Source organism: Electrona antarctica (assembly GCF_951216825.1).
Source record: "Electrona antarctica genome assembly, chromosome: 14".
NCBI classification, from domain to species: Eukaryota; Metazoa; Chordata; class Actinopteri; order Myctophiformes; family Myctophidae; genus Electrona; species Electrona antarctica.
In genome coordinates this window covers 34643068-34658931 of record NC_136795.1, presented here as the reverse complement: position 1 = coordinate 34658931, position 15864 = coordinate 34643068, and the positions used below count along the sequence as shown (strand labels likewise).

The following is a 15864-nucleotide window of genomic DNA, read 5'->3' as shown; positions in this document are numbered from 1 at the left end:
AACAAACCTGAGTGTCAGCATTCCTGCCAAGCCATTTCTTATTGGCCCAAAGTCCAAGGGACAATGTGGCTTTGTATGTAGGCCTACAAACCAATCGGAAAGGATCTCTCAACTCATGTGACCTCTGAGGAACCAGTCTGACAATAAAGTACTTATTTTACCTAAAGCTGGTAAGCGGGCCCTACCTCCTTCCACCTCTGAGGAACCAACCAGAAAGCAGCTCTCATATCATGATGTGATCTCTGAGGAAATTAAGCCAACCTTAACTCAATCTGTTAGTCTGTCAGTCAGTCAGTCATACAGACAGTCGTGCTAAAATGGCGCAGCAGGGACTTCAACTGGACCAGGAACAGTTGTGTTGTTCTATCTGTCTGGATCTACTGAAGGATCCAGTGACTGTTCCCTGTGGACACAGCTACTGCAGGAGGTGTATCGAGGGATACTGGAACCAGGACGATCAGAGAGGAAGGTTCACTTGTCCACAATGCAGACACAGCTTCATCCCAAGGCCTGTTCTGAAGAAAAACACCATGTTGGCTGAGGTGGTGGAGAGCCTGAAGAAGACAGGTGAGACCAATTCAAGTTGTCTTGTAAATACAGCCAGAGATGGGCAGTATTTGAAATACATGTATTTGAAATACTTTTTTGTATTTTGTCATTTGTATTTTGCTGGGATGGAAGAAATGAGATGTATTTTGTATCTAAATACTTTCAGATCTAGTATTTTCTGTATTTCAAATACATAAAATACTTTTTTTGTTTTAATGTCATTTTTTTCCTCAAATGGACACATGTTAAACATTTACACAGCCTCAGGTTTAAACTGTAGGGGCAAAACATACGCTCCCACACACACACACAGCAAAACACAATGTGTGATGTCACCTCTATTCCACCTTCTGATTGGCTTACACTCAAATTGAACCACAAATGAGAGGCAGAGTAGGGCGGGCCTTGAGTTGATGCAGAGTTCAGACTTTACCTCACATCTCCAAGTTGCAAATAAATGATTCATCTAATATCTAAACATGATTATTGGATATTGCAAGCTAAAGCAAGCTTACAACAGGACATATTTAAATATTAGTAAAGTAGTGGAAGGTGGAGGGAGGCTTTAGAGCTGGGCATGCCTGACTCTGTGGACAGGCAGAACATGTGGACACATGGAAGCGAACAAAACAGGGCACACCAAACAACCAACATATGTTAAATAAATATGTTTGTTCTACTGCCTATGGCTTCGCTCACACTTAGGCTTCACTCACACTGTCACAACAGAATGTTGTATAGCTGATGCATGAGACTTGTTGACTGTTGCAAGCTCGCAATTCATTTCCAATGGGAGTCACGTGGTTTGAAGAGACAAACGTGTTGTATGAGGGGGAGGGGGCAGTCAAAACACAGCCGAAAGCCGTACAACAAAAATGTTGTTTCAAACCATGTGACTTCCATTGGAAATGGATTGGGGCGGCCATGACACTTACCCTTTGTTTACATCTAGCATGCAACAATGTTGTATGCTAGACGTGAAGGTGTGAGTGAGGCCTTAGGGGCGACTCACACGGTCGCAACAGATTGATGTATGCTTGTTGTATATAAAGGGTGTGATACATCTTGCCCCAATGCATTTCCATTGGGAGTCACATGGTTTGACACAACATTTGTGTTGTATGAGGGGGAGGGGGGCAGTCGAAACACAGCCGAAAGCCATACAACAGCTTGTAGTCCAAAATGTTGTATCAAACCATGTGACTTCCATTGGAAATGCATTGGGGCGGCCATGACACTTACATCTTGCTTACATCTAGCATGCATCAATGTTGTATGCAAGATCGAAAGGTGTGAGTCAGGCCTACGGCTTCACTCACACTGTCACAACAGAATGTTGTATAGTTGATGCATGAGACTTGTTGACTGTTGCAAGCTCGCAATTCATTTCCAATGGGAGTCACGTGGTTTGAAGAGACAAACGTGTTGTATGAGGGGGAGGGGGGCAGTCGAAACACATACAACATACTTACATCAGCTTGTAGGCAAAAATGTTGTATCAAACCATGTGACTTCCATTGGAAATGCATTGGGGCAGCCATGACATTACATCTTGCTTACATCTACCATGCAACATTGTTGTATGCTAGATGTATAGGTGTGAGTGAGGCCTTAGGGTGCACTCACACGGTTAATGCAATTCTCTGTGCTCGTTGGATCAATGCTGTGTAGTATCATGGCCGCCCAATGCATTTCCAATGGAGGTCACATGGTTTGACACAACATTGTGTTGCATTAACCGTGTGAGTGCACCCCTAGGCTTCACTCACACCTGCACAACAGATTGTTGTATAGCTGATGCATGAGACTTGTTGACTGATGCAAGCTCGCAATTCATTTCCAATGGGAGTCACATGGTTTGACACAACATTTTTGTTGTATGAGGGGGAGGGGGGCAGTCGAAACACAGCCGAAAGCCATACAACAAAAATGTTGTGTCAAACCATGTGACTTCCATTGGAAATGCATTGGGGCGGCCATAACACTTACCCTTTGTTTACATCTACCATGCAACAATGTTGTATGCTAGATGTGAAGGTGAGTGAGGCCCTATACATCTAGCATACAACAATGTTGCATGGTAGATGTAAGCAAGTTGTAAGTGTCATGGCCGCCCCAATACATTTCCAATGGAAGTCACATGGTTTGATACAACATTTTTGCCTACAAGCTGATGTATGTATGTTGTAGGTGTTTCAACTCCCCCCCTCCCCCTCATACAACACGTTTGTCTCTTCAAACCACGTGACTCCCATTGGAAATGAATTGCGAGCTTGCAACAGTCAACAAGTCTCATGCATCAGCTACAGTAGCCTATACAACATTCTGTTGTGACAGTGTGAGTGAAGCCTAAATGTGTAGGTGCAGTACTATTTCAACACAGGGTGGGTGTGTAATTCTATTTTTGGTGTTTTGTTTGGCTGGATCAGTCACAAAAAACACACCTGACTGCAATTAATCTCATTAAAAAGTAACAGTTGCCACCTAGTGGCACAACTGCTGTTTGTTTTAAACAGCAGTTCAATATAAAACCTGTCCATGGCCTCTTTGAACTCTTAAATGGTGATTCATACTTCAAACTAGACACACCATTTACATTTTAGATGATTCACCACTTTTATGAGTTTATAGTAAATCAGCTTTCATTTATCCTTAGTAGCCTATTGTTTGAGAAATCACTGTTCATTTTTAGCCTTTATAATAATGAAGTGCCTTTTTGTTGTGACATCACGCTGTTCAGGTTAAATTATGAATGTTATAGCATGAAGTTATAGCACAAGTGTATCATTCTTAATAATCTTCAATGTATTAGACATTCTGACAGGTCATTAATTTAATATTAAGGCAATCAATTATGAATTTACTCATCATTATATAAATTTCATGAAAATGTATTTTCAAAATACAAAATACGTATTTGTATCTCAAATACATTTCTCAGACCAGTATTTATATTTTGTATTTGGATACATTTTTTGACCCAGTATCTGTATTTTGTATCAAAATACATTTTCAATGTATTTTGCCCATCTCTGAATACAGCTCACTGTATGTCTGTCAGATAGGCCTATACATTTATAAACCAATAAAGAGATGACAGGAATATAAAAGGCTAACAACAAGGCAGTGTGGCAGGCTATCTTGAGGGGAAACAATATATATGTATATAATAATAGTGTTAGTCTAACACCAATCGGTGGTAAGGCAGATAGACGGTAACAAAAACAATAGTTATCAGGCAGCAGAGACATGCTGGCTCCTATTAGGCTACCAAATATGAGGGTACAGGCACATACAAATGAAATACATTTTTATCAAATTGATAAATACATGTATCAATCTATCAACAGGACTCCAAGCTGCTCCTCCTGATCACTGCTACGCTGGACCTGGAGATGTGGCCTGTGATGTCTGTACTGGGAGGAGACTGAAAGCTGTGAAGACTTGTCTTCAGTGTCTGGTCTCTTACTGTGACACTCATCTCCAGCCTCACTATCAGTCTCCTGCTTTTAAGAAACACAAGCTGGTCAAAGCCTCCGTTGAGCTTCAGGAGAACATCTGCTCTCGTCACGATGAGGTGAAGAAGCTTTTCTGTCGTACCGATCAGCAGTGTATCTGTTCTCTGTGCTCCGTGGAAGAACACAAAGGTCATGATACGATCTCAGCTGCAGCAGAACGGACTGAGAGACAGAAAGAGCTCCATTCAAGTCAGCAGAACATCCAGCAGAGAATCCAGGAGAGAGAGAAAGACGTGAAGGTGCTTCACAAGGAGGTGGAGTCCATCAACCACTGTGCTGACAGAGCAGTGGAGGACAGTGACACCATCTTTACTGAGCTCATCTCTTCCATGGAGAGAAGACGATCTGAGGTGAGGGAGCTGATCAGAGATCAGCAGAAATGTGAAGTGAGTCGTGCTGAAGAGCTGAGGAGGCGTGTGGAGCAGGAGGTCACTGAACTGAGGAGGAGACATGCTGAGCTGGAGCAGCTCTCGCTCACAGAGGATCACATCCATTTTCTACAGCGTTACACCTCATCCCTCTCAACGATCAGTGAATCTACACACCCAGTAGGCACCAATGTCCGTCCTCTGAGAAACTTTGAAGATGTGACTGTGGCCATGTCTAAGATGAGGGAGAAACTAGAGGACATTCTTACAGAGGAATGGACAAATGTCTCAGAGACAGTGAACAAAGTGGATGTTTTACTGTCAACAGGACCAGAACCGAAGACCATAGCTGACGAACTAGAGGACATTTATACAGAGGAAGGGACAAATGTCTCCGAGACGGTGAACAGAGTGGATGTTTTACCATCAACACCACCAGAACCCAAGACCAGAGCTGAGTTCTTACAATATTCACGTCCGATCACACTGGATCCAAACACCGCAAATCAACGCCTGTCCTTGTCTAAAGGAAACAGAAAAGTAACAGTGATGGACAAACCACAATCACATCCCGATCACCCACAGAGATTTACTGGAGTGTGGCAGGTTCTGAGTAGAGAGGGTCTGAGTGGACGCTGCTACTGGGAGGTAGAGTTGAGTGGATACTGTGCTCGTATAGCAGTCTCACATGAAGATATCAGCAGAACAGGTGATGGTGAATGTGGATTTGGATCCAATGATAAATCGTGGTCTTTAGGATGTACCAAACAAGGTTATATTTTCATACACGGAGGTATTAAAACTGACATCCCAGGCCGTGTTGTGTCCTCCAGAGTAGGAGTGTACCTGGACCACAGTGCAGGTACTCTGTCCTTCTACAGCGTGTCCGACACCATGACTCTCCTCCACACAGTCCACACCACGTTCACCCAAAACCTCCATGCTGGACTTTGGCTTTATTCATCACCTGGAGACACTGCTGAGTTGTGTGACCTGGAGCAGCTCTCACTCACAGAGGATCCCGTCCATTTTCGAGAGTGTTGCAGCTCTCTTGAATCTACACACCCAGTCAGCAGCGATGACCTGAGATACGTTGAAGATGAGACTGTGGCCGAGTCCAATATGAGAGACAAACTAGATGACAGTCTTACAGAGGAATCGACAAACGTCTCAGAGACAGTGAGCAGAGTGGATGTTTCACTGTCAACAGCACCAGAACCCAAGACCAGAGCTGAGTTCTTACAATATTCACGTCCAATCACACTGGATCCAAACACAGCAAATCAACGCCTGTCTCTGTCTAAAGGGAACAGAAAAGTAACATTTATGGACCAACCACAATCATATGCTGATCACCCAGAGAGATTCACTGGGTGTTATCAGGTTCTGTGTAGAGAGGGCCTGAGTGGACGCTGTTACTCGGAGGTAAAGTGGAGTGGAGTTCTTGTTGAAATAGCAGCTTCATATAAAGATATCAGCAGAACAGAGCCAGCTTGTGTAAGTGGATTTGGATACGGTGATAACTCGTGGGCTTTATGGTGTTCAGAAGAATCCGAAGAATGTGATACTTTCAGACCCGGAATCATACACAGAGGCTTTAAAACTCCCATCCCAGGCCATGTGTCCTCCAGAGTAGGAGTGTACCTGGACCACAGTGCAGGTACTCTGTCCTTCTACAATGTGTCTGACACCATGACTCTGCTCCACACAGTCCACACCACATTCACCCAAAACCTCCATGTTGGATTTTATCTTCATTCACCTGGTGTCACTGCTGAGTTGTGTGACCTCTGCTAGTAGATCACACTTTTGTTTTGTCTCTCATGTCATGAGTGCAGCATAGTTTCATCATAATGTTTCTCTCAGCCTGCTTTGTGAGCTTGTAGATCAGCTATTTTAGCTGTGCGTCACATGGTGAAGTATATGCAGGGCCATTCTACCGAATTGGTTCAAATTCAGAGTTGGAAATTGTGTGAAATTTGTATGCTATTTTGGAAAAACTTTGACCATATTAATGTTGCTCCAGATCTAAGGGACACATATTTAGTAAAGGCACAGTCAATCATCATATTGTATTTTAATAATGTATTGGAATATCTTTCCTTTCCCAAAATGTGTCACTACCAAAATATACTTTTACCTTCGAATATACTAAAATTCTTATTTTAACCTATTGTTTGTTTTTTTGTTTTTTTAATTCCCCCCTGTACAGACCATTTTAAGAATTTAGGTAGGTGGTTGCACAATTAAATACATTTAAATTGAAATGTTATTGTTTTATGTTGAATTATTGAGAGTAATCAAAATCTAAACGCAATATTATTTGTAAAATGTATACAGTTGATTATATTGATTTCAGCATTTTTGGTAGTTGACATAACTCACTATCTTTGATTTTAGACAAAACAACCAGTGTTTCGGTAGTGACTGCACTGTTTCCACCCAAAGCATTGTCTTTACAATGCGGTGCCATAGTCACTTAACTATTTTGTTAAAAATGTACTCATAAGATGCTTTACATTTGCTCAAGCTACTACTAAACTACTACTACCTTAGAGTATATGAATAGAGACGGCACCGGATTTCTCCTCCCATCCACTTGCATTAAGTTGACTATCATTGCACGCGTTCACGTGTGAAACAGCGTTCACGTGTGAAACCGTTCACGTGTCATCATGAACGTGTGCAATGATAGTCAACGGACCAGCGCGTTCACGATATGGGTCCAAACTGCAATACCAAATTCGGCCACTATGTCCATTTCGCCTCAGGGTTTCCTCCGGGTGCCGTCTCTATTCATATATACTCTAAGACTACTACTGCCTGATCACTTCGGTGCTAGGTTGTGTGGAAGCCCAACAATTATGTGAAATATTGATTACATTTTTCCAAATTTTTGTTTTTATGCTACTACATTTTTTTTAATGTCAAATAGTAACCAACATGATAATATTAGTACAATACATTTAGTGTGTATATTTTTGTGTATACTTTTGATTTCTGAGAGTACTTTATGTCTACTGTATATCTGTCACTGAACACTGTGGAGCACAACAGAGAGGCGCTGTGTGCTTGTAGATCGGCTATTTTAAAAAAATGTCCCTCTGCAGTTGTCCCGACCTGCAATTAATATAAACCATTTGGCCAATTTTATAGATTGTTGATTTCTTTTGATGCAGTAATGGTCTTATTGAAATAATCTTGTGAATGAAGTGCCATTAAATGATAATATTGTGAATAAAGTGACATTAAAGATGAACAAAACAAACATTTCTTCTGATCACTGCTTTGTGAGACATTTTTAATCTAGTCTCTGCTTGTATTACAATTTAGTGTTATGTGTATGAACATTAGTTTTATCAAAATCTACAAAGTAACTAGTAACTCAAATAAATCGTAATGGAGTAAAAGTACAATATTTTCCTCTGAGATGTAGTGGAGAAGAAGTATACAAGTACTGACTGACTGACTGACTGACTGACTGACTGACTGACTGACTGACTGAACGTAAATACTCCAGTAAGAGTGAAAAATACCTTAAAATGAAGTACTTTAGTAAATGTACTTCATGTGCTCTGCTCATGTGGGTCCTTGTGGATGAACAGACCAAGAGAATGAAGTGTGTGTATGTGGTAGAAGAAGTACTAGTACTTATACTCTACTCTGCTGTCCCCTTCGGCCATCATCAACACCCAGTTATTGGTCTGGCTGTCTGAGTAGCAACGCAACTCACGTAACATTCCTGTGAAAGGCAGGATGAACCCATAGGGCAGCATGGGAGACTCTCCTGTTTCTGTGGTTTACGCTGCACACGCACACACATACACGCACACACGCACGCACGCACGCACACACACACACACACACACACACACACACACACACACACACACACACACACACACACACACACACACACACACACACACACACACACACACACACACACACACACGCGACTGTGGCTCAAGAGGTAGAGCAGGTCGTCCAATGATCCATGGGTCGGCGGTTCGAATCCCGGCTCCTCCTGGCTACATGTCGAAGTGTCCTTGGGCAAGACACTGAACCCCAAATTGCTCCCGTTGTGCTGGTGGTTGGTACCTTGCATGGCTTCCGCCGCAATCGGTGTATGAATGTGTGTGTGAATGGGTGAATGTAATGCACAATCTATGTAAAGCGCCTTGGATAAAGGCGCTATATAAATGCACCATTTACCATTTACCATTTACACACACACACACACACACACACACACACACATTAGTATACTTGTGAGAACATTTCAGTACGGCAGATTTATAAATGGTATTTTGTTTGTGCGTTCGTATTTAGCCCTCATCAGAAAGCCTGAGTTACACACACACACACACACACACACACACACACACACACACACACACACACACACACACACACACACACACACACACACACACACCAGCGTTGTTGCACATGCGAGTGACATCATCATCATACTAGCAAGTTATGCAGGAAGCCCTGAGCCTATACTGTATACTGAGTAGCACAAAAAAACTACTTTCTGGCCTTGACAGCGCATACATGCAAACAGAACAGTCCTATATGATTGCATGAAACTGTGAAAGCCAATTATAGCCAATTAGGATGGAATATGAAATATCGGACAGATCCGACTTGCGCACATGACCATAGAGATACTGTGTAACGATTTGTGAGAATTTTGGACAGAATCTGGAGGAGTAATATCCAAAAAAGCGCTATAAAAGGCAGATGTGGAAAATGCAGGTCAAAGGTTTGTCCTTGGCCTCAAGGGAGTGTGCATGCAACGTTTCACGTAGATCGGTGCAGTTTTAGGTAAAACATGTGAAAAGCTGCCTCATGGTGGCGCTATAACAGGCCGTTCTGGAAAATGTGGGGCAGAGGTTCATCGTTGGCATCCAGGGAGTGTGTGTGCAAAGTTTGGCATCGACCGGGTTAACGGTGCCGGAGATTAGCTGGTAACAGATGGATGGAAGGTCGGACACACACACACACACACACACGGACGGACACACACACACACACGAACGGAGTGCAAAACATACTCTCTCCCCATGCCTTCGGCCTGGTGGAGACAAAAAGGCAAAGATGTTTAGGGATATGGGGTAAGGCACTGACGAAAATAGTAAGTAAGTACATTTTATTGATAAAGCACCTTTCTTAACAAGGTTACAAAGTGCTGTACAATGAACACAATAAAATCAATCAAATTAAAACAGGACAGTGTAATGATACAAAATAGAGTACAACAAGCAATAAGAACAACATAATCTAGGGCCCTAAATCTCCTGTTTCTGTGGTTTACACACACGCACGCAACGTCTGTATTAGTATTCTTGTGAGTACCGTTCACATTTTTGTGTGTGTTCATTTTTAGCCCTCATCCGAAAGCCTGAGTTGTACAAACCAGCGTTGTTGTATATACCGAAAGGTATATATACGCTCGCACACACACACACACACACAAACACACACACACACACACACACACACACACACACACACACACACACACACACACACACACACACACACACACACACACACACACATTTAACATCTTTATTTGTGTTCTCTCATCTCATGTGACCTCTGAGAGGAACCAGTCTGACAATAAAGTAATTATTTACCTAAGGCTGGTATGCAGGCCCTACCTCCTTCCACCTCTGAGGAACCAACAAGAAAGGAGCTCTCATATCATCACATGTGATCTCTGAGGAAATTATACCAACCTTGTCTCAATCTGTTAGTCAGTCAGTGTGACAGTCATACAGACAGACGTACTGAAATGGCGCAGCAGGGAGTTCAACTGGATCAGGAACAGTTGTGTTGTTCTATCTGTCTGGATTTACTGAAGGATCCAGTGACTGTTCCCTGTGGACACAGCTACTGCAAGAGGTGTATCGAGGGGTTCTGGAACCAGGACGATCAGAGAGGAAGGTTCACTTGTCCACAATGCAGACACAGCTTCATCCCAAGACCTGTTTTGAAGAAAAGCACCATGTTGGCTGAGGTGGTGGAGATCCTGAAGAAGACAGGTGAGACCAATTTAAGTTCTCTTGTAAATACAGCTCTGTCTGTCAGATATACATGTATAAACCATGTATATGTGACGCGTTCGGTAGGATTTTGGTTTAATTGGGCGCTATGTGGCTGCCTACATGTAGGCTAGTAGGATGCTAGGCTACTTGGCTGCCAGTCTGTAGTTCTTAAGTTTGCTTGTCAGTGACGTGGTGTGTATACTGTCACTGCAGTACACCATCTTCCATCTCTCTACTATCTTTGACTTGTCACAACTCTTCTACTCTATGGCTCTGGATCGACGGTGGTATTATTATTATTCGTCGTTAGAAAATGTTCGGGTGTTCTGATCTGATAGCCGCCTCCCCCTCCCAAAACAGTTCTTAATGTTTACATCTTACTTGACGAGAAGACATGTGGACATATCCTTACGGAACCACCACGAGAGTGACGAGTGATCAGCCAAACGTGTTCTCTCCGCAGTAAAGAAATAATCTGTCTGTATGCGATCTGACCATTATTATTTTGATTACACTGTCATGCTCGTTTGATGACAGGTAGAGAGCAGCAGAGCATGTGTTTGGGAATGTTGCTAAAAGGTTATGATATTTTGTCAGCTGACACCCAAATCAAAGAAACCATACAGCATGTATTTCATTATTTGATATCTCCGACAGTCAACGCACTGCAAGGCTACAATGGAAGCATAATTCTGACGGCCCGCGGTGGAGTTTGGGTATAGAAACGACAGGGCAGACCCATTACTGTTGTGGATCAAGGTTATGTTATTGTGTCATCTGACACCCAAAACCATACAGTGTTTATTGAATAATTTTACAATGGTATATGTCTCCACAGTGAGTCTGGAAAAATAGCCTCGCAGCCAACTACTATAGCCTATACTAGCCTACTGGTAGGCAGGGACTAGCTCCTTTCGGAACCCTACGTTAAAGTTTCTGACATTTTGATGACTTTACGTAGGGTTCCTTATCACCGGCTTCAAGCTACATGGGATGCAATCTGATTTACCCTGATTTACCCCTGTGCTGCGCTGTGGGTGTCACGCTGACATATTCCAAAAGAAGCATATGAACGCTATAGGAGACAACGAACCCTCTCACCCCCCCCCCCCCCCGCGAACGGCTCAGAAGCCGTTAAGTATTTTTAATGTTTGTACGACCGTTTTGGCAGCTCTCTTCCTTCCTTCCTTGACTTCCTTATTGACATCCTATTGTACCGCCTCCATCACCGTGGCTGGTTACCTGCGACAGAGGCAGGAACGCACAGATAGCCAGTTCCGGCGCTCTGTCGCAGGTAACCAGCCACGGTGATGAGGGTTCGTTGTCTCCTATAGCGTTCATATGCTTCTTTTGGAATATGTCAGCGTGACACCCACAGCGCAGCACAGGGGTAAATCAGGGTAAATCAGATTGCATCCCATGTAGCTTGAAGCTGGTGATACCGGACCCTACGGGGTAGGGGTCCAAAGGAGCTCAACCCGGGGGGTCCGGAGACGGGCTAGGCAGGGACATGTCAACCAGAATAACCCGTTCTGAGTGAAACTCCTCCCTATGCACTGGCCCTATACAAAGATATAAAAGGCTAACAGCAAGGCAGTGTAGCAGGATATTCTTACGGGGAAACAATGTTAGTCTAACAGATTGGTGGTAAGGCAGATAGATGGTAACAAAGATAGACATAACAAAAACAATAGTTAGGCTACCAGGCACTGGAGACATGCTGGCTCCTATAGGGTGTACCAAAATCTCCTGGAGGGGGCGTCAACATATGTGTCACGTGGTAGCGGCCGCCATACTTGCTGGCTTGTCTGGTTTGTTTACATTGAGCGACTATCCGTGTGCTTGTATACGTTCTTTTTTTAAACTGACCTCACAATGGTGCCGACTTGCTCAGTAAATAAGTGCCACAGCAGGTCACGTTGAGGAAATGAGCCAGAAAACGGAATTAGATGTTCAGCTTTCCAGCATGGAGACAGCATCAAGGAACCCAGATTGACAAGTTTACAAAAAGACGTAGAATGGCTTGGATCGGCGCACGGGCGCAGAGACATAATGTTCAACAAAGTATCTAAGCACAGCCGTGTTTGTTCACAACATTTTCCTTGTCCTTGTAATGTATTTGGGCCCGACGTTCTTTCTATCCACCCTGGTGTTGGTTCACTATGTTGTCGCCAAGAACGAGCTTAATATTTACAAATACATACCACCGTCACTCTATTCTGAGTGATGTGGGCTAGAATTTAATGCCCACGAGAGGGCCGTCCCAAGCTTTTCAGACACCGCCCCCCTCTTGGTGACGTACACGTTCTCACACGCTATAGAGCGTCGCAGTCCCGCCCCCTTTCATGACAACGCCAGGCCCAGGAAATAGTTCCCAATGCATTTTTCCCATAGACATTTCAAAACGTATTTATTTAAAGACCTTATAAGCGTCGTACAAAGCCAACTCTTGTCGTGACAAATCATGACAACCAACACAATATTTTGGACCAAACAAATAATTACAAAGAAGAAAAACAACAAAAAAAGTGTTGTAACCTGCCGTTTTCTACTTCTTTCTAATTATTTGTTCAGCCCGAAAAATTGTGTTTGTTGTCATGATTTGTCACGACAAGAGTTGGCTTTGTCCGCGGCGTAAACGTCTTTAAATAAATACTTTCTGAAAAGTCTATGTGTAAAATGAACGGGGATTTCTTTTCCGGGTCTCTCGAGGGGGCGGGACTGCGACGCTCTATTAGGCTATCAAATAAGGGTACAGGCACACACAAATGAAATAAATCTTTTATCAGGTTAATAAATACATATGCATCCATCTATCAACAGGACTCCAAGCTGCACCTCCTGACCACTGCTACGCTGGACCTGGAGATGTGGCCTGTGATGTCTGCACTGGGAGGAGACTGAAAGCTGTGAAGACTTGTCTTCAGTGTCTGGTCTCCTACTGTGACACTCATCTCCAGCCTCACTATCAGTCTCCTGCCTTTAAGAAACACAAGCTGGTCAAAGCCTCCGGCGATCTTCAGGAGAACATCTGCTCTCGTCACGACGAGGTGAAAAAGGTTTTCTGTCGTACCGATCAGCAGTTAATCTGTTCTCTGTGCTCCATGGATGAACACAAAGGCCACGATACCATCTCTGCTGCAGCAGAACGGACTGAGAGACAGAAAGAGGTCGATACATGTCAGCGGGAAATCCAGCATAGAATCCAGGAGAGAGAGAAAGACGTGAAGGTGCTTCACCAGGAGGTGGAGTCCATCAACCACTGTGCTGACAGAGCAGTGGAGGACAGTGAGACCATCTTTACTGAGCTCATCTCTTCCATGGAGAGAAGACGATCTGAGGTGAGGGAGCTGATCAGAGACCAGCAGAAACGTGAAGTGAGTCGTGCTGAAGAACTGAGGAGGCGTGTGGAGCAGGAGGTCACTGAACTGAGGAGGAGACATGCTGAGCTGGAGCAGCTCTCACTCACAGAGGATCACATCCATTTTCTACAGCGTTACACCTCCTCCCTCTCAACGATCAGTGAATCTACACACCCAGTCAGCAGCAATGTCCGTCCTCTGAGATATTTTGAAGATGTGACTGTGGCCATGTCTAAGATGAGGGAGAAACTAGAGGACATTCTCACAGAGGAATGTACAAACGTCTCAGAGACAGTGAACAGAGTGGATGTTTTACTGTCACCATCAGAACCCAAGACCAGAGCTGAGTTCTTACAATATTCACGTCTGATCACACTGGATCCAAACACAGCAAATCAATACCTGTCTCTGTCTAAAGGGAACAGAAAAGTAACAATGATGGACAAACCACAACCATATCCTAATCACCCAGAGAGATTCAATTTCTGGACTCAGGTTCTGAGTAGAGAGGGTCTGACTGGACGCTGTTACTGGGAGGTAGAGTTGAGTCAAGCCAGTGTTGATATAGCAGGCTCATACAAAGATATCGGCAGAACAGGTGTTGGTGATGAATGTAGATTTGGATACAATGATAAATCATGGTGTTTAGAGTGTACCAAACAAGGATACAGTTTCAGACACAGAAACATTGTAACTCCCATCCGAGGCCGTGTGTCCTCCAGAATAGGAGTGTACCTGGACCACAGTGCAGGTACTCTGTCCTTCTACAGCGTGTCCGACGACACCATGACGCTCCTCCACACAGTCCACACCACGTTCACCCAAAACCTCCATGCTGGACTTTGGCTTTGTTCATCACCTGGAACCACTGCTGAGTTGTGTGACCTCAAGTAGATCACACTTTGGTTCTGTCTCTCGTATAATGAGTCCAGCATAGTTGCATTATTATGTTGTTGTTTTTCTCTCAGACTGGCTTTGCGAGCTCACAGATCAGCTCTTTTTGATAGTATAAGTATATCGGGCCTTAAAGTGGTTAATAATCTATTTTTAATATGTTGTTCTCTTGTATTCATACAAACTCTTGGCACCATTTATCTTGTTGAAATGTAATCATCATTTTATGGATTTGATATTCCATGTGAAATATTGATTTATTTATTTTCCAGATTAAAAAAACTTCTAATTCGTTTTTTTAATGTCATAAAAAGTAACAACATGATAATATTAGTAGAATACATCATTTTTGTCTTTATATATGTCACTGGACACTGTGGAGCACAACAGAGAGGTGTTGTGTGCTTGTAGATCAGCTATTTTCAAAAAATGTTAATATAAACCATTTGGCCAATGTTATAGTTTGTTGACTACTTTTGACGCAGGTGTTATTGAAATAATCTGATAATGTTGTGAATAAACTATTACGTGACATTAAATGATAATAATGTGAATGAAGTGACATTAAAGATGAACAAAACAAACATTTCTTCTGATCACTGCTTTGTTCTTCTATTCTCACAGTGTGTGTAGGAAGAAACACAAGACATTTTTAATCTAGTCTCTGCTTGTATTACAATTTGTGTTATGTGTATGAACAATAGTTTTATCAAAATCTACAAAGCAACTAGTAACTAAAGTTTTCAAATAAATCGTAATGGAGTAAAAGTACAATATTTTCCTCTGAGATGTAGTGGAGAAGAAGTATACAAGTACTGACTGACTGACTGACTGACTGACTGACTGACTGACTGACTGACTGAACGTAAATACTCCAGTAAGAGTGAAAAATACCTTAAAATGAAGTACTTTGGTAAATGTACTTCATGTGCTCTGCTCATGTGGGTCCTTGTGGATGAACAGACCAAGAGAATGAAGTGTGTGTATGTGGTAGAAGAAGTACTAGTACTTATACTCTACTCTGCTGTCCCCTTTGGCCATCATCAACACCCAGTTATTGGTCTGGCTGTCTGAGTAGCAACGCAACTCACGTAACATTCCTGTGAAAGGCAGG

At 43.0% G+C, this 15864-nt stretch overlaps 2 protein-coding genes across 5 annotated transcripts in view; both read left to right on the top strand.

Moving 5' to 3' along the window:
• Positions 1-15864, top strand: part of asic2 (acid-sensing (proton-gated) ion channel 2) — a gene marked incomplete at its 5' end in the record, with an annotated part of 468688 nt that overhangs the window by 59306 nt on the left and 393518 nt on the right. The gene's annotated exons all lie outside the window — the stretch shown is intronic.
• On the top strand, positions 318-14750 carry LOC306936233 (uncharacterized protein; the record flags this gene model as incomplete). Its single annotated transcript, XM_079519725.1, has 5 exons — positions 318-567; positions 3900-5614; positions 6147-6216; positions 10204-10491; positions 13318-14750. The coding sequence occupies 5 exons, from the start codon at positions 318-320 to the stop codon at positions 14748-14750; spliced, it is 3756 nt and encodes a 1251-aa protein (XP_079375851.1).